At 46.0% G+C, this 22,969-nt stretch overlaps 1 protein-coding gene across 3 annotated transcripts in view; it reads left to right on the top strand.

Annotated features, from left to right (window-relative positions):
- Positions 1-22,969, top strand: part of PDLIM1 (PDZ and LIM domain 1) — a 46,796-nt gene that overhangs the window by 7,888 nt on the left and 15,939 nt on the right. For all 3 annotated transcript variants that reach the window (XM_086616600.1, XM_086616601.1, XM_086616599.1), the window contains exons 2-3: positions 4,499-4,650; positions 16,008-16,092. In XM_086616600.1, coding sequence (XP_086472726.1) covers positions 4,499-4,650; positions 16,008-16,092 — 237 coding nt within the window. The remainder of the gene's footprint in view (positions 1-4,498; positions 4,651-16,007; positions 16,093-22,969) is intronic.

Here is a 22,969-nt window from a genome sequence, read left to right as displayed (position 1 = left end):
GGTTATAAGCACGTAGGTTATTTCTGCAGTAGCCCAGATTTCTTACTCAGAGATGCCAGCCGAAGAGAGCATCACCATAGGCACGCTCTGGTGAGCTCTGGGACCTATTTTGGATACAGTATGAAGCAGTGCTGCTCAGCCTCTCTCAGCACTGTTTGTTCAACAGTGAAAGGACCTAGGGTCAAAGTGTTACACATTCGCCTGGGAGCAATCATAGAATCATAGAATGGTTAGGGCTGGAAGGGACCTTCAAAGGTCATCTAGTCCAACCCCCCTGCAACAAACAGGGATATCTCCAACTAGATCAGGTTGCTCAGGGCCTCGTCCAACCTGGCCTTGAATGTCTCCAGGGATGGAGCATCCACCACCTCTCTGGGCAACCTGTTCCAGTGTTCTACAACTCTCATGGTAAAAAATTTTTTCCTAATATCCAACCTGAATCTACCTCCCTCTATTTTAAAACCATTACCCCTTGTCCTATCACAACAGGCCCTCCTGAACAGCCTCTCCCCATCTTTCTTGTAGGCCCCCTTGAGGTACTGGAAGACCGCTATCAGGTCACCCCGGAGCCTCCTCTTCTCCAGGCTGAACAGCCCCAACTCTTTCAGCCTGTCCTCATAGGAAAGGTGCTCCAGCCCTCTTATCATCTTCGTGGCCCTCCTCTGGACCCTCTCCAGCTGGTCCATGTCCTTCTTGTGTTGGGGGCTCCAGAACTGGACGCAATACTCCAAGTGAGGTCTCACGAGGGCAGAGTAGAGGGGGAGAATCACCTCTCTCGACCTGCTGGCCACGCTCCTCTTGATGCAGCCCAAGATGTGGTTGGCTTTCTGGGCCGCAAGAGCACATTGCCAGCTCATATTGAGCTTCTCATCCACCAGTACTCCCAAGTCCTTCTCCTCAGCTCTCCAATCACCACAAGGTAGGATGTGGCTCCTTTCCAAAGGAGCCCTCAGGCACGATGTTACCAGGTGTGCAGAGCTTTATTCACTCCATGATAACGTCCCTGGAGCTGATGGACTCCTGGAGCCCTATGATGCTGCCCATGTCCCCTCTGCCAGGGGCTGCTTGACCCTGATGGGGGAAGCCCAAGCCAGTCAGGGAGCTCTTTTGAAGGAGACAAGAGGCTATGCCTTTGCACGAGACGTAACTTGTGCAAGGTTGTGTTGGCAGGTTTTGTTCCCCGCAGTGTCTTTCAGCCTTCTTTGCCTTCCCATGCAGAAATGCAGCTGTATCTGCTCGTATTAGGTCACCCACCTGTGCAAGGTGTGCAAGGCACACTGCCTGCCATCCCCACGACTCCTGCTGGTGTCTACTCCACACTCGGTCAGGAGGGGAGGGAAAGGAGAGAGGCTGGTGTTAAATCATCTAGAGGGAGAGCAGAAGCAAAGCAGTTTCAGACGGTGCAACGTTTAATGGATGCCTGTGAGCCCGAAAGCTTTTGTTAATTTTTGGAGTCCTTCTGGTTGGGCTGTGTAAGCTGGCTGGTTGCTGACAGTGCCCGGAGTGCCTCTGCCTGTCCCCCCAGCCACACGCCTGCCCGTGCTGCTCCCTGTGGGCCAGGGAGGGATGTGACAAAAATAAAAGCAGGAAAAGGTCTTCCCAGTGGCAGCTCTCTGCTCCTCACTTAATAACAGAAACACTTTTTGCTTTCCTGACTATAACTGCTAGGTGAGCAAATGTCAAAAGCAGTGTTGACAGCGCTGAGATAAGCCCAGACCTTCCTGCGAGGGGGGAAGGGAACGTTATTAGTAGCTATTAATCATCCTAAAAGGATGGGGGATGGGTTCCCTGCCCTTGTGCAAACATGTTTGCTGTGAGCAATCCTGGCAGGGAGTACAAGCTGGGTGTTGCAGGGGAGCAGTTGGTGGAAGATTGCATTTCAAGGCAAGTTATTTCCAGAACTGAAGAAACTGGATTTTAAAACGTTTCCTTTTGGCAAATTCACTTATCTTTTTTATTACTGTGCATCCTTGTAGCTTCCCCTTAGGGGAGAGGTTTGTATGGTACCTGAGTGGATGTAATCGCCCTTGTGCTACCAGTGGCTCTTATCTGATGGAGAAGAGCACTCATGTTTCACATTCCTCTGAAGTGGACACAGAAGGGGAAGGGACACCGCAAGCGCTGGCAAAGCGCGCTGAGATGTTACTGCGGATGCCACTCGTTCATCGCAGTGGCTCTTGGGGTTTATTCTGGAGGATTCAGTATTTCAGTGTCCCTGGCTGCTCCAGCTTAGCTGCTCCTTGTGCTGCAAGATCATTTCTAGCAGCCTGCCACATGTTGGGTAGATTATCAGTCATTTAAAGACTGCAGGCTGTATGGCTGAGCCTCTGGCAGTGTTCCAGTGGCCATATTAATCCACAGTTATTCTTGACCCCTTGGCAGTCTAGTCTGATCGAAAATGAATCATGGTAATAGTGTGCTGAGCTCGGTGCTCCTCACAGGGGTGAGTAATATGCCCCTCTCCCTCCTTTGGTAGCAGAGGAAATAAAGGCACCAAGAAACCGAGTGACTTGGTTAAGGCCCAGCGACCAGGTGAGGACCCATGATGTGTCTCCCGCAGGCTCCCTCCAGGGTATCGATGTCTTTAGGGATCTGCCTCATGGCTTCTGAAATAACAGCTCCCAATCTGGTAGGACTGTGGACGACTTTCAGCACTCAAGATTTCTTCATGGCTGCAGGCTGTGCCTGTCACAAGGTTTACATGAAGGTACTCTCAAGGCATTGGATCCAGTGGAGCAGCAACAGGCTGTACTCAGTGGTCTTAGTAGGCCACCGGTCAGCTGCGGGCTGCAGCTTGGGAGGCAATGATCTTCACATTTAAAGCAGATTTTCTATATCCATCTGGTGGCTTGTCTGGTCTTTTCATTAGCGTTTCCTCTGTCAGCTTGTAGTCTGCTTGCAGCATGAAAAGTGATGAGTGGGTAGATAGGCACTATTCGGTTGGTCTTTGGCCAGCCTCGGACATCTGTGATATACATTTGCATCCTTCCCTTTTTCACTTAGTAGAGAGGTGAAAAAAGAAAACCAGTGATTGCACCTGATGTGTGACACCTCTAGGAGGTGAACGTTTCCCTTGGGGAATGATTTTGCCATCTAATTCCACATTAGGAGGACTCTCTAAATCTTGTGAACAATGTTTATTTATGTCTGACAGCTCTGCTGAGTTTGCTCAGCTGCTTTCCAGCATGCTGGAACCTAGCATGAATGCGTAGAATGAATACCAGTTGCAATGGACTCATAAACAAGGTATGCCTCAGCTGCAAGGCATGTTTTAATCTGTAATCTCTGTCTGGGAGCAGTCCACCCTGCTCATTTCCTCTGCCTATTAAATAATTGATGAAAGCCCACAGTAATCATTATGCTTATTCCACAAAGTCATTAAAACTGCACAAAATCTTATGTAGTCTTTGCAAAGCCACAAAGAAATGTGACATTCTTCACCATCCACTCAGGCAATAATTTTGACCCAAAGAGGTCTTGGTTGTCAAGAGGACATCTCTTTAGCAGAAGCAGGGAGAAATGAATGAGCCATCTAGTAGATTTGCTTGAAAATGCCAAGTTTTAGTTGGGACCTTCTTTCTCATGAAGAGTATCATACCAATGGTGTTGCTGCGTAGTGTCTTCTCTCTGGGATCTCACAGAGATTACCCTGAGCTCCTTCCTATCAGTCATTTCTCAGGCAGAGCACAGCACTTTAGCAATGCAGCGATACATCTGCGAAGCAAAGCAGCATATGTGGAGAGGAAAGGGAGATGTAATATGGCAGAATATATCAAGGTGAACTGTAGTTAGGCTGGGGATGATGCTTCTACTTTTTCAGGAAGTCTTGTCAGAATGTGGTTTAAAGATGAAGTTTCTGATGCCTTTTTCCCAATCTGCTTGTTAGATCAAGCACTGCTTTGGGTTTGATCTCACTGAAGTCAATGAGTGTCTGTTGTAGCTGTTCCTGGGTAAAACCAGTTTGTTACAAGTAATTCAAAAATCTTGAGCCTGAACCTTTCTTCCAAGGCAGGAAGCAAATTGCGTTGTGATGCAGATGAAGGTGTTTGTGATTGGCAGACTGTGTTGCAATGACTTTGATAACTCTTTGCTGTCACCTCTGTTCTTAGAGGCTCAGACTTCTTGGCTGTCCTCAGCACCTTCTGTTTTGGAGAGCACTTCTCTGTCCAGCAAAGACCAGAGTTGCTTTCTGCATGTTCTCACTCTCTAGCATGAAGCCAATTGCCTTGAGTGAAAATACAATTTTTGTGGCTTACCTGTTCTCTCCTCCCCAAATTTCTATGTGTGGGTGCCAAAACAGAATCCTGTCTAATACTGAGGAGTATTGAAGAGATCCAGACCGAGATAGATTCCTGTTGAGAATTTACTTCCGTTAGTTTTCACCTCGTTGCTTCCAGGTACCAGTGAGAGAAGCCCTGAGTGCTCCAACTGTTTTTCAGATGTCGCTACGGAAGGCTTCTCTTTGGAAAGTGCATTCACTGATTTTGTTTTCTTTTAGGTGACTCCAGGTAGCAAAGCTGCAATAGCCAACTTGTGTATAGGAGACCAGATCATAGCCATTGATGGAGTGAACACAGATAACATGACGCACCTTGAGGCGCAGAACAAAATCAAGGGTTGCACAGATGAACTGACTCTGACAGTCAGCAGGTACGTCGCTGAGCAAGACTGGGGATGGGGAGAAGGAGGGATGTGGGGTGGGCAGCAGCTATGTCTTGGTTTGACAGCAGACCTCTCTGGCTGGTTTGTTTAATTTGACCTCTTAGTGCTTTGTCTGGCCAGGCACTGGAAAGCAAGAGGGAACTGTGTTTCAGCCTTTAATCCTAATGCTGCTTGCATTTGTTGCACTTTGGCCTTATGAAAACAATTTTCCCAGTGAGAAATTGGCTGATCATTTGTGGCAAAGTCTGTCAGCTTTTTCTGTGGCTCCTGACAGCAAGAAATCAAAGACAGGTCTCATGAAAACTTCACTCGTAGCAGAGGAGGTACAACCAAAGATAACCTTTCTTCCTCTTGCACTAATTTAGCAGTTAAAATATATGGTTGTGTGTTGTCCAAGCTATTAATTGCCTAGTTTCTGCCATGCACGGACTCAGAAAGGTTGCACGTTTTGGAGCCTCTTGATTAAACAGCGCTGACGGTACTAAACAGTGATGACCCAGGGTGCATCAAGGTGCCTGTCAGGTGTCAGTCTCTCCGAGTCCTGAAAATGAAAGGAAGGTGACAGCTGAGTCGTGATCTCTGTCACCAGTGTATAGTGTATGGACTGGCTTCAGCCTTCCCGCTGTCTTGAGCTGCAGAGTGATGGGCAGCTTCATTCCTTTCCCCAGCCACACTTTGTTTTGAGCCATCTTGGTACAGAGAAGAAATGGAGACTGGAAAGGCAGAGATCTGCTTTGCATTGACCCATTGCTTCTTAGAAGAACTGGAGCCTGTTTGTTTTGTTTGTTGGGTTTTGTTTGGTTGGGTTTTTTTTTCCCCCAAGGGTGCTGAGGATTTATCCTTCCTCTTAGTTTGAATTGTAGTCGTAGGTGCCAGCACCTCTTGAAGTCAGATGGTAGATGCAGTATGGCATTTCTAGTTGCTGTGGAGTGAGTCTTTCCTGTGGCTGTGCCTTCTACTGGAGCGATTGTCCATCAGCTTCATGGCAGATGCAGGGGAAGTGCTTTCAGGAGGAGTGCAAAAGCATGCCTTAAATGACACAGTAGTTCAGTTGTTCGGGGATTTTCTGCGATAAACGAAGGCTTTTACCATAGCTTGGACAATGCCAGGAGTTCAGCAGGCATTTCCCAGTTCAGGAAGAGGCGATGAGTCTTAGCCAAAAAAAGCCTGACAATTAATTGAGGGAATTCACAGAGGGAAGAACAGAGCATGGTGCAGGTGGTGTGAATGGGTGGTGAGTATTGCAGCAGCCTGTTAGCCCCAGAGTTTCTCATACTGGCCTCTAACTCGGCAGCCTGTAATCTTCCTGCAAAGGGCTGCTCCTTTTCCTCTTCAAAATATCTGGCTGCTTGACTTAGCAAACCAGTGCCATGTGGTTCTGGCTGTGAGAGAGGAGGGTTCTTTCAGCCTGCAGGCAAGCTCTCTCTTACAGATCATTGAGTCTGTAAAATGTGTTTGCTAATGTTAATTACAAAGTCGTTAACTTTATAGCTACCCCATGCCTGTTCCATTGGCCTTGGGTGTAGAAGCTGCCCAGGGCGAGGTTTCTAGCTGGCTGTGCAGCTGTGTAAAACCATGCAGGGGCTTTGAGTTAGCACAGCCCAATTCTTTTTCAAGACCCTCTTTCAATGAGTGTGTGCTGGATGCTTCTGCAGCTGTACTGATCGATGAGAACTGCTGACAAGATGGCCAAGGAGAGTGTCAGGACCGCAAAGATGTGAAAACAGTGATCTGAATACTTATCCACTTTAGGGTTTGATATTGCTACCCATTGCTCTATGTAAAATCAGTTTTAGATGTTTCAAGGGGACTTCTAAGTCTTTGGTCCTCTTCCTTCTTTGGGAGTAAAGTTCTGCTAAGGGAAGCATTGTTTACTTGTTTGGAGACTTGATAGCTGCTAGGGATGTGTTTGTATTGGAAAATATGATACTGCAGGAGGCTTTCTCAAACGAGAAAGCTGCTCTTTAATACCAAAAGACAGTAGTGTGCATCATGTGGTCTTTCCTGGTTGTAGTCTGTAGAGAATATTTTATGCTAAGCATCCAGCTGTCTCCTTCTGGGCCACTGTAACTATGTTGTCCCAAATGTGGCTGGACTTGGTGGTCAGAAATGCTGTGTAGTCTTTGTTGCTGGGGCCGAAGCCCTTCTTTACTTTGCAGTCTAAGGCCAAGACCTTAAAATGGAAGATCTTGACAGGAGGCCTAGAGGGGTGATAGAGAAGGCATTTTAAAACAGTTGAAGCCTATGCTTCATCGTCCTGCTCAACTTAGGGTAGAGGAAACGGATAAGGAAAGCAGACTATCCATCAGTGGTCAGCCCTCCTCTGAAGAAACGAGCATTGCTATGGAGGTGGAGAAGGTGGAAGGCACTTGAGAAAATGAGTGCCACCTGGCCAAGTGGTATGGCTTGGGCTTCCTCAACCTTGGTGGGCCAAACTCTGTCAGTAAGGCTTGACCATGTAGTTAGTGAGAAAGGCTGGCAATACAATTAGGTCAGAGCCGGAAGTTTTTTCTCTGTCAAAGTAGCTCTGTAAGTAGTTGGCTGAATATGAAAACGAAAGTTTGCACTTCAACACCACCAACTCATGAGTCTGGTCCCTGTGCTCTGCAGTTGTAGCTCGTTAGCTGAATCGGTTGTACCAAGGAGCTGTGCTGGGAAGGACAGCTGGTCTGATATGGCAGCAGCTCCGTGGGCTGGAGTGTCACACAGCTTGTGCTGAGGATGTGCCCAGCTGTGCCAGGTTTTCTGGAGTGAGAAGTCTTCCAGTCCTTTTTTCTACTCACCATCATAGAGATGTCTCGTGAAAGCATAAATTTTGATTAATTTTAGATGATTACCTGTGCAAAATGGTCTCTGACCTGCATTCGGGGTGGCAGCAAGGTTGTGCCAGGAGGGATTTTAGACATGGGTCCAAGGTCGCATTGAGTATTTCAGTTCCACCAAAGGGTCAACACTGTCGTGACAGTGGAGACCTTATTTGTGACTTCTGTGAATGCCGAAAGTGCACGTGAGTTCAAGAGGAGACTGGGTGAAGTAATGGAAGACAAATCTGTAAAGGATATTATGTACCATGGCAGTATCTCTGCTGCAGAAAGCCCTTAAGCTGCAAGTAGCCAGAGGCTGGGAGAGTGTTTTAGGGAAGTATTGCGCTATGCTTGTCTTCTTCTTGTGCTCTTCTGTGGACCAAAACAAACTCTTTATGTGTGAGTTCTGCACACAGGCAACCCTCTTCTCTTTTAATGGTAGCCAAGCGGTTAAGATGTCTTCATGTTTGGCTGTACTAATGATTATTTAAGAGAAGTGTAAATGTAGAGAATTGAAAGGACTTAAACACTTCTGGTAAAGGAAATGCTGTTTGGACTGTGTGCTTGATTGTGAATATCAACAGCATTCCAATGTTTCCTGTTTCAGTATTTTCCTTAACGATGGTAACAGTCCAAAAATATTTCAGATCAGATTGTAGGCAGGAAATCTAGTCGAATGCATGTCACCATTAAAAATGGATCAAATTACTAGCTGAAGCAAACACGCATGGTCTGCTTTTTCACCCAAAGGTGCAAATCTGTTAATTTCCTAGGATTTAAAACCTAGCCACAAATTGCTTTCTCTGAATGTGCTTTTCTAAGCAGCACTGCCAGGTGCTTTGCAGTTTGACATGCGAACAGAGTTTGAAAGGTCTGTTTTCTGCCTCAAAAGTGGGTGTTCAACAATGTTGGCGCCAACACCAAATTCCTGCTGAACTTAGCGTGTCTAGGAGCTCCCTGGTCTTTTCTGAGCCTGTGTTTGTTCATTCATTTTGCTTTTGTTTCAGGCTAGAGAATGCTATGAAATGTAGCTCCCAAGAAACTGAAGTAAAGGTTCCATTATTGTCTTCAGCGGTGTAAAATCAAGCTCAGCACCATGGTTTTGTATGGTACACACAGAAAGTCTGACCCACAGCAGACAGTGTGCCTCAGTCAACTCAAAACCACCTGGTTGCTAAATAGAGAAATTTTAGAGGCAGATGGTTTTAGCCTCCCATTCATACCAAAAATCAAGGTTTGGATCTTGAGTCTTTAAAAAAAGCTTCTTTCTTTTTCCTTCTTTTTCTTTTTTTTTTCCGTCTCTTTTTCCCTTTTTCCGTCTCTTTTTCCCTTTTTCCGTCTCTTTTTCCCTTTTTCCGTCTCTTTTCCCTTTTTCCGTCTCTTTTTCCTTTTTCCGTCCTTTTTCCCTTTTTCCGTCTCTTTTTTTCCCTTTTTCCGTCTCTTTTTCCCTTTTTCCGTCTCTTTTTCCCTTTTCCGTCTCTTTTTCCCTTTTTCCGTCTCTTTTTCCCTTTTTCCGTCTCTTTTTTCCCTTTTTCCGTCTCTTTTTCCTTTTCCTCTCTTTTTCCCTTTTTCCGTCTCTTTTTTCCCTTTTTCCCTCTCTTTTTTTCCCTTTTTCCGTCTCTTTTTTTTTTCCCTTTTTTCCGTCTCTTTTTTCCCTTTTCCGTCTCTTTTTCCCTTTTTCCGTCTCTTTTTCCTTTTTCCGTCTCTTTTCCCTTTTCCGTCTCTTTTTTCCCTTTTTCCGTCTCTTTTTTTTTTCCCTTTTTCCGTCTCTCTTTTTTTCCGTCTCTTTTTTTCCCTTTTTTTTTCTTTTTTCCGTCTCTTTTTTCCCTTTTTCCGTCTCTTTTTTCCCTTTTTCCGTCTCTTTTTCCCTTCCTCCTTCCTCTCTTTATAGTGTGTACATCATTGCACTGACATTTTAGGGTTGAACAAAGCCTCCCCCCCAGGCTGCGCTCCTTCAAAGCACACCTCTGACTTTCTTTTAATGACAGTAAGCAGCAAGACATGTCCAACAGCCTGGAGAAAGCTATCAACTTCATTTGGAAATTTGGTGTATTTAGGGAAAGACGCTTGCTTTGACAAAGAGCACTCAAAGAAAGGAAGGCTCAGGAGGAACAAATTCTCCTACCACAAAGTTCACCAGATAGCCAAAGGATCCAGACTTCACTGACTGATGTCAGTGGTGATGCTCGTGATGAATTTGACACACAGCTCTGTCTAGCTGTAGCTGCAGATGTACAAAACCAGACAAATGTTCATTGCAGCACAGGTGAAGATTAGTTCTAAAACAAATGGCTCTTTGCCTATGGCTTTAGTCACCAAATGGGTGGTGGAACTCTGCAGCCCTGAGCAACTCAAAGATAAAGTGTATATTTATATGGGATTTTTTCAACAAAACATAAGTGCTCCTACAGTGAGTCTGTCCTTCTCTCTGTCTGGAGGCAGGTTGGGGGTGGTAATAAGAGAATAATATCAGTGAAAAGGGATTGCAAACATGTAATCTCTTGTTCTGCTCCTACTATCATTTTCTTCAAATTTCAAGCTGCTTTTCTGCAGCTCTTCTGCCAGCATATAATATATTAATGCACCTTTTTTGTTTGCAAAACAGTGTGTTACTTTGCTTAAAAGTGATGTCAAGGAATGAAGCTGTGTATTTGTTCTTTGAAAAGTGCTAGGTTCAGGAAAGTCAGGTCTGCTGCCAACACGTTAAATGTGTTGTCAGAAAGGATTGCATGTAGATGCTTATGAAGAAGAAGAGAGCATGTGTGCGATGTCATCTGCATTTTATTCAGTATATTCAATTGCACTCTTGTTTGTTCCATCCATTCCCAGGTCTCAGCTACGGAGACTAGTTGCACAAAGCCACAATAGGCTCGAATTCGTGTTCTAGGAAGTTGGTGGAATACGTTGACTCATTTAGGTTTGCTTTTTGCTTCCTTGCCAAAAAGAGTTTTCCAGCTCTGTCATCTTGCTAATAATTCTTTTGGCCCTGGGAAAAGCCTGATGCTCTGTGTGCAGCTATATAAGGACACGCCGATTGCCTGGCCCTCCGCAGCAGCTCGCGACCTCTCTGTGGCTGGCGTGGTGCTCCCAGCCCTCCTGGGTGCATGCCAGCAGCTTTTACTAACAATTGGCATGTTTGAAGTCATTTTGGCAAGTCAATCTTGGCCTTTGTTGTGTTTTTACAGCCTCTTTGGGTAGCTAGGTAGTGGAAGAACAGCCTGAGTCTGAGCAGCTTGTTGTGTTTTAACCTTTGTAACTTTGTAATGAAACTGCTTGTGATTAAACTTCGCTCGCTGTTTCTGTGTAGCCGGAGTTGCCCTTTTGTTTTTGCCCTTATGTGAAGAGACACCTGAACTCAAGGAGCGGAGGGCGAAGCATGAAGAAATTAATGTGGGGCCTCTTGTCTCTAGGAAGTTGTGACTAGCATTGCTGTTTGAATTGGCAATAAGCTGCATGCAGCCCTTACGTGTAAGGTTTTGCTTGCCAAAATGAATATGTCCATTAGTGGATGGTCACTAAAAGCAACTGCTGGTGTTTCAATCCAAGGGCACGTACTTTGCAGCTGTTGTAGCTAAAAGGTACCTTCCTGGTAGCCTGAGCGCTCTTCGTAGTTAGTTTCTAAACATTATTAGAATTCCCATCTAAAACTCTGGGGAGAGTTTTCCTTATTTTTCAGCTAGCAAACTTTGTGTTGTGCAAGGAACTTTTCAATCTTTATGGGCTTATTTGCTACTTTGGTATCTTAGTCATGATCATCCCAGTGTTTGAAATGGGAATGTAAACGTGCCTTTCTTCTTTTCTTATTTGTGCAGTTTCTGGCACAAAAAAATGAGGCTCTCATTTTCCAGCTCTGAATTTTCCCTCGAAGCTATGGCCCAGCTCTGCACACAGAGCATTGATAGCAAAATCTAGGCTCTTGTAATGTTTATATTACACCATGTTCAAGCCAAGCTTCTTGAAAAATGTTGTATTTCGTAAATACCTCTCCAGATTCCTGCCTTGACTTGCATGCAGTTTTCTTCCTTCCCTTCCTACCAATACCTCCTCATCCAAACTAGCATCACAGAAATTTCTTTCTAATCTTGGGTCTTGGTTTGTGCCTGGATGAAACAGCAAAATCATGGCTCATTCCCTGGCCCGGTCTTGGTTGCTCTCCCTCCTGTAGTAATGAAACAGCATGGAAATGTAAACTGCAAATGTGATGAAGTTTGTATATCCACGTGCCTGCAATTAATTTGCTTGGCACTTGTTCCCAGGCTTGTTAGTGTCATGTTTTTGTCTTCTTTTTCTGCACTGTTTCAGTGTTGCTCTCTGCTGGAGTCTCATTTGAAAGAATATGCATTAAAAAACATTTTATAAATGGTTTATTTATTATAAAATAAACATTCATCAATTTAAGCAGGAGTCTGTGAGATCCTATAGGGATGCTGAAGCCTGCTAGCTTTCACCAAACATAGGGTGGGATTCCCCGCTGGGCTGTTGAACATTCAGCCCCACCACTGGTGGAGCGGCAGGTCTGGCAGCCTTGCTAGCATGGCCATGCTCAGTGGCAGGGGTAAAGCCTCACTGAGAGGAGTGGAGGTGGTTTTGTGGCTGGGAGTCCTCTTCCCCAGGTTTGGAAAAAATCCTTCAAAAAGTCACCATAGTCTTACGTGTAGCAGCTTGCTGTGAACTGAAGGCACCGTTGCCAAGGCTGGGTTTGAGATATCTACTCTGTTGCCTGTTCCCTGCTTCATATAAATAGAATATGAAAGCATATGGATAAGATACAAACATGATGAGTGTCATGATTTAACCCCACCCAGCAACTAAGCTCACTCCCCACCAACGGGATGGGGGAGAGAATAAGAAGAGTAAAAGTGAGAAAACTCATTAGTTGAGATAAAGACAGGTTAATAGGTAAAGCAAAAGCCACACGCACAAGCAGAGTGAAACAAGGAATTCATTCCCTACTTCCCATCAGCAGGCAGGTGTTCAGACATCTCCAGGAAAGCAGGGCTCCATCATGTGTAACGGTTACTTGGGAAGACAAATGCCATTACTCCGAATGTCTCTCCTTCCTCCTTCTTCTCTCTGCTTTATATACTGAACGTGTTGGCATGTCATATGGTATGGAATATCCCTTTGGTCCATTGGGGTCAACTGTCCCAGCTGTGTCCCCTCCCCTCCCAGCTTCTTGTGCATCTCCAGCCTACTCACTGGTGGGTTGGGGTGAGAAACAGAAAAGGCCTTGAGGCTGTGTAAGCACTGCTGGCAATAAGGAAAACATCCCTGTGTTATCAATGCTGTTTACAGCACAAATGCAAAACACAGCCCCGTAATAGCTACAATGAAGAAAATTAACTCTATCCCAACCAAAACCAGCACAATGAGCCTAACCAATCTTCCTTACTGTCTATGCCTTGTGCCCACACTTCCTAGCCTTTCAGAAAACTTTGAGGTGCTATTTTTTGTTCTCCTGCCATACTTCAGTAAAAGTGTAGGCAGTGACGTGAGGAGCAGAGACAGGAAACCCTTGCTGAGAGCTGGGACCATATAGGTCCTACCAATGACCTGCAGACCATGGGCTCCATGGATGGTGCAATGGGACTGGGCATGCACCTTGAAAGCCCTTCTAGGCAAAGCCAGGGAGAGCAAAGCTATCTCCTCTTTGCAGCTTTGCTGGGGCCATAAATGGGCTGTTGAGAGTGCCTGAAGCACTCTGCTGCAGCTGCTGTGAAGACAAAGGGAAGCTTTATCCTCCCAGCCTTAGAGGGACAACCGCACAGGCTCTTTAACCTTTCTGTTTGGATAACTTTTAAACTGGATTGAAAGTAAAGCCTGGAGTGACCTTGCTGCTTCCATTTTTATCCAGTGACAGATCAGAGTGGCAGCAGGCTGGGAAACAAACTTGAGCTTTTTTTTGCCTTGCTAATAAATAAGGGAGAAAAATCTGGTCAAAAAACCCTGTTGGCTGCAGTAGTTGGCCTTAGCTGCCTCCCCTACACTGGAGACCAAAGTGCTGTGTCACCTCAAATGCATTGAGTGAGGGCCAGTGAGACGAAAGCAAGTGCCTGGGGGGAAGTTTCTGCTCTGTATTCATACATTGACCTGCTCTGAGCTTAAATTTTCAGTCTGAATAAGGCCTTTTGGTGCTTTTGAAATCTAATAACGTTAAACTGCTGTAAAAGAAAGTGCTACCTCAAAAGTGCTTAGACCGCTGCAAGTGAGAACTGGCACAGGGATGCCTCATGCAAGAAATCAGCTGAAGCGTTTAACACTCTGAACTGCTTTTTCATCTCCAGCCAGTGTCCACTTGCTTACAACCTGGCTGGCAGGGTATTTGATTTCCATATGCTTTGCTGTGTCCCCTGTTTTTCTGGAGGAGATGAAACTTGGTCATATGTGATCTCAACGCTTTCAAGGAATAAGGCGCTGCATCAGTCAACTGGCTGCTCCTCTCTGTGCAAACACAGTCCTCAAGTGCAAAATACAGCCGTCCTAGAGATGATAGTGACTTTGTCAGGCTTGATAGCCATAATCTGGGTAAAATTGCTGGTTCCTCAGGCACCTTAAAGCACAGGTTGCCACAAGCAAGGAGGGAACGGTTATTTTATACTCACCTGGGTTATACTGTGTATCCAGTAACAGCGACTATTCATAGAATCGTAGAATGGTTAGGGTTGGAAGGGACCTCAAAGATCATCTAGTTCCAACCCCCCTGCCATGGGCAGGAACACCCTCCGCTACACCAGGTTGCTCAAAGCCTCATCTAACCTGTCCTTGAACGCTATTGAGACAAGGTAATGATCAGAGTGGCATAGATGTGATCCCATGCAGCTATTACATTCATATTTGTTGGTCTGTGTGTGTCCCAGCTCACCAGATGCCAAGATTTGGGTGGCGTAGGTTGTCAGGTATCAGCTCTGCAGCTGGGCCTGCAGGATACAATAGCCTGGAGCCAAAGGCTTTCTGTACCTGAATGCTTGTAAAGGATGATATCTGGTGAGACCTGTGTCTTTGCACTTTCCTGTGAAAGGAGGTACAGCACAGCAAACTTTATTCAGGTTTCTTCTGTGTGAAGTCCAGCAAGCAATAGAGGCAACAGCAGGTCAATAAAATTTCTCCTCTTTCCTGAGTGAGAATGCTGCCTCCCATCTCTTCCCACTGAGCTACCCTCTGGATGCAAGTATTAAAATACTGTTTATGCAGCAAACGTCTGGGATATCTGTGTGCATCACAGTTAAGTTTGGGTTGTTTAAAATGTGCCCTGACATTGGAGGGCTTCTAGAGGAATGGTGTAGACCTGCTTGAATTTATTGTGGATAGCTCTACACGCTGTTTCTCCATCCTTGACAGTTTTAGATTATAAGCCTTTTCTGTTTAAAGTCTCTTTCCAGTTATCCATTTAATTTCTTAGTGGAAGCATTCTTGTTTTGCTAACTAAGTACTTAAATTGTAGCTGGCTCTGGACCCACAAATAATCTAGGAAGTACATCTGTCTGCAGTTGCAGAGTTGACAAAGGGCTCTTGTCAAAACAGGACATGGTTTTCAAAACTCATCCTAAGAGTTTATCAGCCATCTGGTTGCCGCATGATGCAATGTTTAGCATTGAACAACAGTTTTCATTCAGCAATACTGCAGCCACCCGTTCCCTGCTATCAAAAGTTTGAGAAAAGTGGCACTGTGTAGTCCATCTGAGGTGCTAACTTCTGAGAAATGTAGGTAGCATATGTTTCCCACAAAGTATCTCAAGCAAATCTAAGCACTGTACTTCTTCCTCACCATTTGTTTGTCTGTTTTCTGGGACATAGCAAAACACCAGAATGATGATGGTAAAAGCGGTTGGTTTTGGTCATAGGTCCTGATTTGTGTTGCTGTGAGTAATTGGGTCAGACCACAGACCAGTAAAGGTTATGTAGACTTTCTCTGACACATTATGTCATCTCAGTCTTGGTCCCATTGCAGACTTGGACCCTTTTTTTTTTTTTTAAATTCCCAAAAGCCTCTGTTTGTTCAGCATGGATACCACTGTATAAATAAGAAGAAAATTCCAGAGACCCAAATAAAAAAATATTTTTAGCTTATCCAAAGCAGCCCAAGTTCAAGAACAAAATGTCTTCTGTATCGTCAATACAGACAAGAACTGTTCCTCTTCCTGGCTACCATAAAAGCTGAAGCACACAGTAATCTGAATTGTCCCACTTAATTAAAGGATCTGTATCTAAGGGATAGGTTTAGCTTCTGCTGTTGGATGACCCCCAACTCTGTTGCCTGGGTTGGAGCCCATGCTCGATGTGTTGCCAATGGAGTCCCAAGGGATAAACCAGGACAGTCACTGCTGAGATCCTGTCTTTCTCCAGGGACCTCATACAACATAACTGAGTCATCCAAGTTATGTGCCTAAAACGAGGCTGTCTGAATTCCTCTTGATGTGGATAGTGCTATATATAAAAGACTGGGGAAATGTTTGGGAAATTGATGAACTTCCTGTCTTTTAATAGCAATAATGATGCTTACTGATGAAAACAGATTAACTATTCAAAATGTGTGTGTTGCAGAACGGAGTCAAAAGTCTGGTCACCACTTGTAAATGAGGAGGGAAAGACGCATCCTTATAAGATGAATCTGGCCTCCCAGCCACAGGTGAGTAATGGAGTATCTGCATGCTTTTACTCTTGTCCGACTTTCCAGCAGTTTCTGACCTGATCCTCCAAGGAGCTGAACATTTGTCACTCCATTGGCCGCACTGACGATAGTGCCATGCCCTGTACCTCCTACAAATCATGCCGTGAGAGACGGACTCCCTCCCTCGTGGTGAGAAGCCTGCTGCTGTGGAGAGCTAGTGGGATACCTTGCCAAGGGTAAGCTGCTTGGATCAGAGGCGTTGTCTCCTGCCATCTGCATGGCACAGAAGGCACTGTAGAGGAGTGGCTCAATAAATCATTACTACTGTTGCTAAGCGTGTTAATTTTCATAGATAAGAAGGATCTTAAGGGAGGAGGAAAATTATTCACTTTTATAGTATTTTCTGTTGGGTTTCTTTTTGTTGTTTTTTTTTTTTTTTTTCCTCTTACTAGCAGTAAGAGCTGTGGAGAAAGTGGAAGAGAAGTACACCAGTCTTTCACGTTTTTATCTGTGTGGCAGATCTTGCCGCCTCTGTCTAGGAGGTTGGTTTTGCAACCTGTTGACAGCCTTGCTTCATTGGTCTGCTGCCTCTGTCAAGTAAATGTAGTAAAAGTGACCTGTGCAAGGGCATTGCCTGGGCTAGATTGAGGAGATTACACTGCAAAAATCTCCAATAATTACACTAAAATCGATGGCATTTCTCTGGATTTTCACTGGGGCAGTGACATGGTTTCTGGCCCTAGCACACATCCCGTATGAGTCTTTCTAGCAAAATAAGTAGAGATAAAACTAGTTTGGCTCTGCAATTAATTAAGCGCTAATACGTCTGTTTGGGTTGGAAAGGATCTGAACCTGAAGTAGCACATGTGCAGCAACACCTGGCTTAGACCTTGATCTAGGATCTGTCCGTGCTCCCTTTCACGTCGAGTTGCTGTGTGTTGCTTGGCTCAAGAATGCAATGCAGCATTCTCCAGGTATTTCATAACTCAGCCAAGGCATGGCATGAGACTGAGCCATTTGGACTTAATGTGGGCTGGGGCCATATGGTGACACCTGCCTGTGACACTGTTGAGCTGAGATCTGGTCTCTGTCTTCTGCTGCCCAAGCTCTGGAGATGTTATAGTGCAAACCTTGAGACCTGGGGGCTATCTTTTGCCAAAGGAGTGGCAGAGTCTACACTGAGGCTTTGCTGCAAGGCTTCAGAGGGCTATTGTTTAATTCAGCAGGAGATCCGATCCTAGAGACCAAGTCCCTAACCCAGCCATTAACCAGAATTTATCTAAATGCCCCAGCATTAAACATAGGGCACTACACATGCCAAGCAGGAGTTTAATGTAGCTCACTAAGCTTAGTTAACTGCAACAAGAAACCTGCTGCTGCAACCCACCTGCCACTAGCTGCCCTACCACCCCACTTTCCCCCCAGTCCTTCCTGGGTCACTGGGTAGATATCCACTGCTAGTCAAGTGCTAAAAATAGACTATTTTAATTAACTAGTGCCACCTCTTTCCTAAACTCATTTGCTATGGCAGTTTTCACCCTAATCATTAGCTATCCTTTAGTCAACTGCCCTCTGGGTGGAGTGTTTGTGTGTCAGCCCTGGACTGTTTCAGGGAGCCTGCTGCAACTCAGTAAGAAACACAGGTGAGAGGGACTAACCTTCACTCCAGTCTTTGACTTACAAGTCATGCCCTGCTTTCTAAAATCCAAGTACAGGACATCACATAAGGTCAGACTTCAGGATTCAGCAATAATCCTGGCAGTGGAGCACATCCCCTCCTAAATCCTAACCTTAGTCCTAATCCTGGTTCTAGCTCTATAGATAGCTTGATGCTGCCAGTTTGTAAGCATGGCACAACTGAATGTGTTTATACTCACCTGTAACTGACTTCAGCAGGAGAATTTGCTGAGAAACTGTCTGTGGAGATATTCCTCTTAGAAACTTTGTCTCGGAGCAGTGACTCTTGTCTTAGTCTTGAGCTAGGAAGCAACTGTTGCCTGAAAATTAGGCTTTGACCCCTTGTGATGGTTGATACTGGAAGAGTTATTTCCTGGTGTAAAAGGAACATTCAGGCTCTCACAGAAGTCTTGCCTTTCTTCTTCCCTTCCGTAAAATGAAGCCAATTAAGTCATTTGCGGTTGCCTGTGTGAGTGAAGCTCGCTGTTTTTCAGAGCATGGGACTTTCCTTTAAAGGGCTTTGCCTGCCGTGTACTCAGAGGAATTCAGCAGGGAAGATGTATCATGTCTCCAAACCACAAGCTCCCATTTCTTCTTACTGCTTAACAGTGCCTCAACATCTTAGTCTGGTGTGCCAGAGAAAAGTGTCACCAACACCATCAAGTTCTAAGGTTTTTGGGTTTGTGTTGGTTTTGTGTGTTTTGTTTTTTTTTTAAATACACACCCATTTCCTTTTTCAGTAGCTGACTGCAACAAGTAAGGTTTGTGGTGAGGTCTGTCTGCTTGGAGCATGGAATCAGCAGAGCATGCCAACTCTGGCCAGAGCTGTGGTGAGCGTCGGCCGAGTTGCTCTGGGGCTGTGTCTTTGCAGCATCACCAGGGATTTCAGCCAGGCTTTCTGCAAATCAGGAGCAGCAGAGTGCCAAAGATGCTGTGCTTATATATACGAGCATGGCAAACTGCTATGAATTTTACCACAAGGATGCTGATCTCATTTTTCCAATAGGATTGGTAGAAGTTGTGAGCAAAGCCAAATCTTCGAAGGCAGCACTGAGCTGTTCAGGTTTTTTTAACTTGCTCGCCAGTGAAAACAAGATATTTGCTTTCCTTGGCAACAGTCTTGCGCAGAACACTTACTAATTCACTTAGCAAAGAAAATAGGACATACTGAGTCCAAGTGGTTCATTTCAGTCCTGATCCAGGGTCCTCTGACAATTTTTCTTTCTGGTTTTGCATACAGCCCTTTGAATGCAGAAATGTAATCATACATGTGAATAGACTTACTTTAGGCTAAAAAAAAAAAAAAGCTGTAAAACACTTGCTGTAGAAATTGGACTGCAGTTATTCAAATAGGTTTCCACCTTTCTTAGAATTAGGTAGTTTGATGTTGCCTCTCCTACTTTCAATATCTTAACTGAAATTTCTCACACCACTTGTCCACTTTCTTTTCCTCTTCCCGTTTTATCGGTGCAGTTAAATAACTAGATCTTTGCAAAAGATCTTGCAGAAGAAACTAGTTTTCATTTGTCTGAAGAACTGTATGACTAGATACATATTTTAAGATCACTGCTTACACATTACCCCATTTGAAATAGACTGTTTATTTCTGTAATCCTTTTGGAGGCTGATACTTGTTGAAATGCTGCATTGTCCTGTGGAAGTATTTTCCCTTACTTGGAATGCAAGTTCAAGATACTGTTATGTGCCTTTGGAAAATAAAAAGGCATTCTACAACCTCCCATGCATTCTCTGAAGTCCTGAATCCCAAGACTGAGTTCATTGTCTAAGCCGACCTTTGCCCATGAAAGAGCTACAGCCTTATTATTATTTCATTGTCATTATCTTTATCCTTCTAAATTAATTTAAACTGAGGCAAGAGTGATGACAGAATCACGTTTCATCAAAAGGTGCAGCAGCTTGTCGGTGGTGATGGCTCAGTGGCTGAGCCAGCTTTGTTTTGGGTGTGACCATGGCAACGTTAGGCAAAGGAAATGACAGTCGTCTTAGTATATTTACTCAGTTATTTCACTTGCACTTCTCACCCAGATCCGAAGGGCGATTGCTCAGTGACATTTTCCCATCAAGAGCTTTTCCTCACCGCAGTGAGAAAGATTAAAATAACACGTCTGCCTCTCCCTTCTGCTTAACCTTTTTATGAGAAAAGTGATTACAGCAAGAGAGAACAAGTTACTTGGTGACTAAGGTAATTTTAATGCTTATGACACTGACCAGAGACGAGAATGGTTCAGACTCAGCCATGTTCTCTTTTGACCCTGGGCCAGGCATTAAGCTCCGAACCCATAGAATCATAGAATGGTTTGGGTTGGAAGGGACCTCAAAGATCATCTAGTTCCAACCCCCCTGCCATGGGCAGGGACACCCTCCACTACACATGCGCTGTTGTGTGTGGCTGTATTGCCCCTTAATAAAATAAGTAATAAAACTTTATCCCTCAGACTGTGCTGTGTCTTGTCAGACCCGGGCTCTGTGGGAGAAGGTTATCTTTTTTTTTTCCCCGCTGTATTTGTAGGATGTTGAGGTCAATGGGGCCTAGGACTCTGTTTGACCTGAGTGAGCTCATGTAGGGAATGAGCTGAAAGAGACCAACTTCAAGGGCAGTCAACACCAGGACTGTCTCCAAAAAAGCTCATCCAGCTCCCTGAAGGCCACACACCCCATTTGCAGCGAGGTATAAGTATTAACATCACCCCTCAAATATGTCAGTGAAAACTCTTGGTTTGAGATGGATAGATCAGCTCTTCTCAAGAAGAAGATATGGGCTTTCAGACCTGAGGATGTTTTGGGTCTTTTTAAATGAGAAGTAACCTCCAGACATGCAGCTGGAGGAGCTCTGGAGGTGAATCATGGTATTTGTGGGATGACAGAGACAGACAGCCACTTCTGTCTTCCCAAGGCTTCTTGAGAGCGCCTGTCCTGTCCTCCTCATCCTCACAGAGTGATGTCATTGTTTCCGCCTTGTGTATTCTATCTCCTTGGATACAGAGGAGGCAGTGGCTATAGAAACTGGGTGTGTGGCTGGCTTGGCCTTTGATAAGGCCATGCGTGTGTGGGCAATGCGTGAAGCAATAGGTATATAAAGTAACAACATTGCATTTCAGACAAGGGAACTGCGCTGGCATATCGTGACCTGCTGGTTTTGGTTAAAAGGCGTTACCGCATGGATGTGGAATGTGTCGGGGACGCAGAGGGAGAGGATGTGGGAAGCCAGCCTTGTTGTTTTACCCCCTACAATAACAAAACCCCAAACCCTTCCTAATTTTTAATCGAATTTCAAAGCATTGCAGAAGATCTTTCCATAGCTGAAAAACCCCAAACAATAACAGAGGGAGAGGTGAAAGTAAAGGCACTTCTTAATGCTTGTGATTGCAGCTGATGAAACATAGCGTGGAGTAAAGTTTGCCATGAAGATGTCCTCTTCCGAGCTGTCGCTGCATGTTTGGTGTGAGCAGCCTCCCCCAGCACACCGGCTGGGCATGGGCATGAGCATGGGCACGGCTGGAGCTCCCTGGGCGGCTTCACAAGGGCGAGGATGGGACCGGCGGGGCTTGGCTGCCGGTCTCTACTCTCCTTCACTGCCCGCAGGACCAGAGTGTTCTTGTTCACTGAGGTTTGGTCAGAGGCCCGTTTTCTTAGAGCTTAGTAAACATTTACGCTGAGAAATATTTAATCTTGTTTCCTCTTTGCTGGTGCTCGAGGTGCGCAGCCCGGGATCATCCACCCCGTGCCTCGGGGCGCAGCAGCTGCCCACGTTCCTGGGGACCGGGGGGCACTGGGTTTGCTGGCGCACTCAGCACCTGCGAGGCCATGGGGGCTTTGGCTTCTCCTGGCAGCTGCAGGGCCTGGGTGCTCATTTTTTGTAATTTGTAACATAAGGTCAGAGTAAATCCCCTGTCTCCGAGAGCTGCAGGAAACAACTGACACTGGCCTGTCTCTAAATCACGACTCTGCACCTGAAACAAGGTTTGGGTGACCTCGGGCAGCACCCTGCTCCATACTCGAGCTCCCTTTCCCGGGGGGCTGCAGGGAGGTGGCTGGGAAGGGGCAGGGGAGCGGGGTGCTGCGGTGCAGCAGCCGGCACCTTGGAGGCCCCAGCCCTGCCAGCTGCCTTCAGGATGTGCTATGGGGAGAGGACAACCCTGCTTCGGAGAGAGGAGTGCCTGACCCCTCACGCCCCATTTTAGTTTATTTAGCAAGTACAAAAAGCCTCCAGGTTTTTCCTGTTTCTGGTGGTGGTGAGGCCAGTACAGCTGGGATGGCCTTGGCCACGTCACCGTCACTGTACGGCAGATGGAACTCAAGAGCCCACCCTCACCCCAGACCATCCCTGACCTGCCGGAGAGCATGTGCAGAAGCATCTGGGTGGCTCTGTACCACTGCTGCCTGGGGTGTGCCCCAGCTCAGCTGACGGAGGTGGCTCATCCTTGGCTGTCCATCTGTCTGTCTGTCTTGCTGACAGCTGGGAATTTCCCTGGAGTCCCGTGCCCCGATTCCCAGGATGAGCAGGTCTCATGTTGGCAGCCGTGTCCATCTCTGGTGCATGGCAAGGACGAAGCAGCCACGCACACTGCCAGCCACCGGCTGGCCCCAGGCTTGGAGGGGATGGCTGACGCAGCTGTGGGGACTTCACAGGCTGGACTTCAGCATCACCAAGCATGGCTTGGTGTGAGTGGAATGAAAGGGAGGAAGGGGCTATTGTTTTCCCAGATAATTCCCCATGACGCAGCCTGCAGACAGTGTGATAGGAAATGCTGATCTGCATCCTGCCCGGCGCAGGGACATTTTCCTTGTCTCCACAGCCTGGCACTGTGGCTGGTGGCTCCTGGCTGGCATGGCAGGGGAAGCCCTTGGGCACCCAGCTGGAAGGGCTGTGGTGCAGCACCTGCAGCACACAGCAGTGTCCCTGTCTACCCTCAGAGAGGGCTGCTGCCACTAACAGCTAGCACCCAGAAAACCCATCTGGCAAGAGACCTGCATATTTTAGCTGAAGCTGTGGTCCCACAAACCTTGTTTATCCTTGGGACTGGGAAATAGCTTTTTCTCTGGGGTGAGGGGATTTGCACTGGTGCCTGAAGGACTTGGGGGCACATGGGATGGTGTTCCAAAGCCACTTGGAGCTTGTTCATATAGAGGAGGTGTTTTCAGGTAGAGAGGGGGCTTTTGGAGGAATGGCTTCATTTTGAAAGTGAAGCAAGATGGG

Source organism: Tauraco erythrolophus, chromosome 9 (assembly GCF_009769465.1).
Source record: "Tauraco erythrolophus isolate bTauEry1 chromosome 9, bTauEry1.pri, whole genome shotgun sequence".
In the NCBI taxonomy this organism is placed as follows: Eukaryota; Metazoa; Chordata; class Aves; order Musophagiformes; family Musophagidae; genus Tauraco; species Tauraco erythrolophus.
Note: the sequence above shows the minus strand (reverse complement) of the source record. Positions and strands in the feature narration are given on the sequence as shown.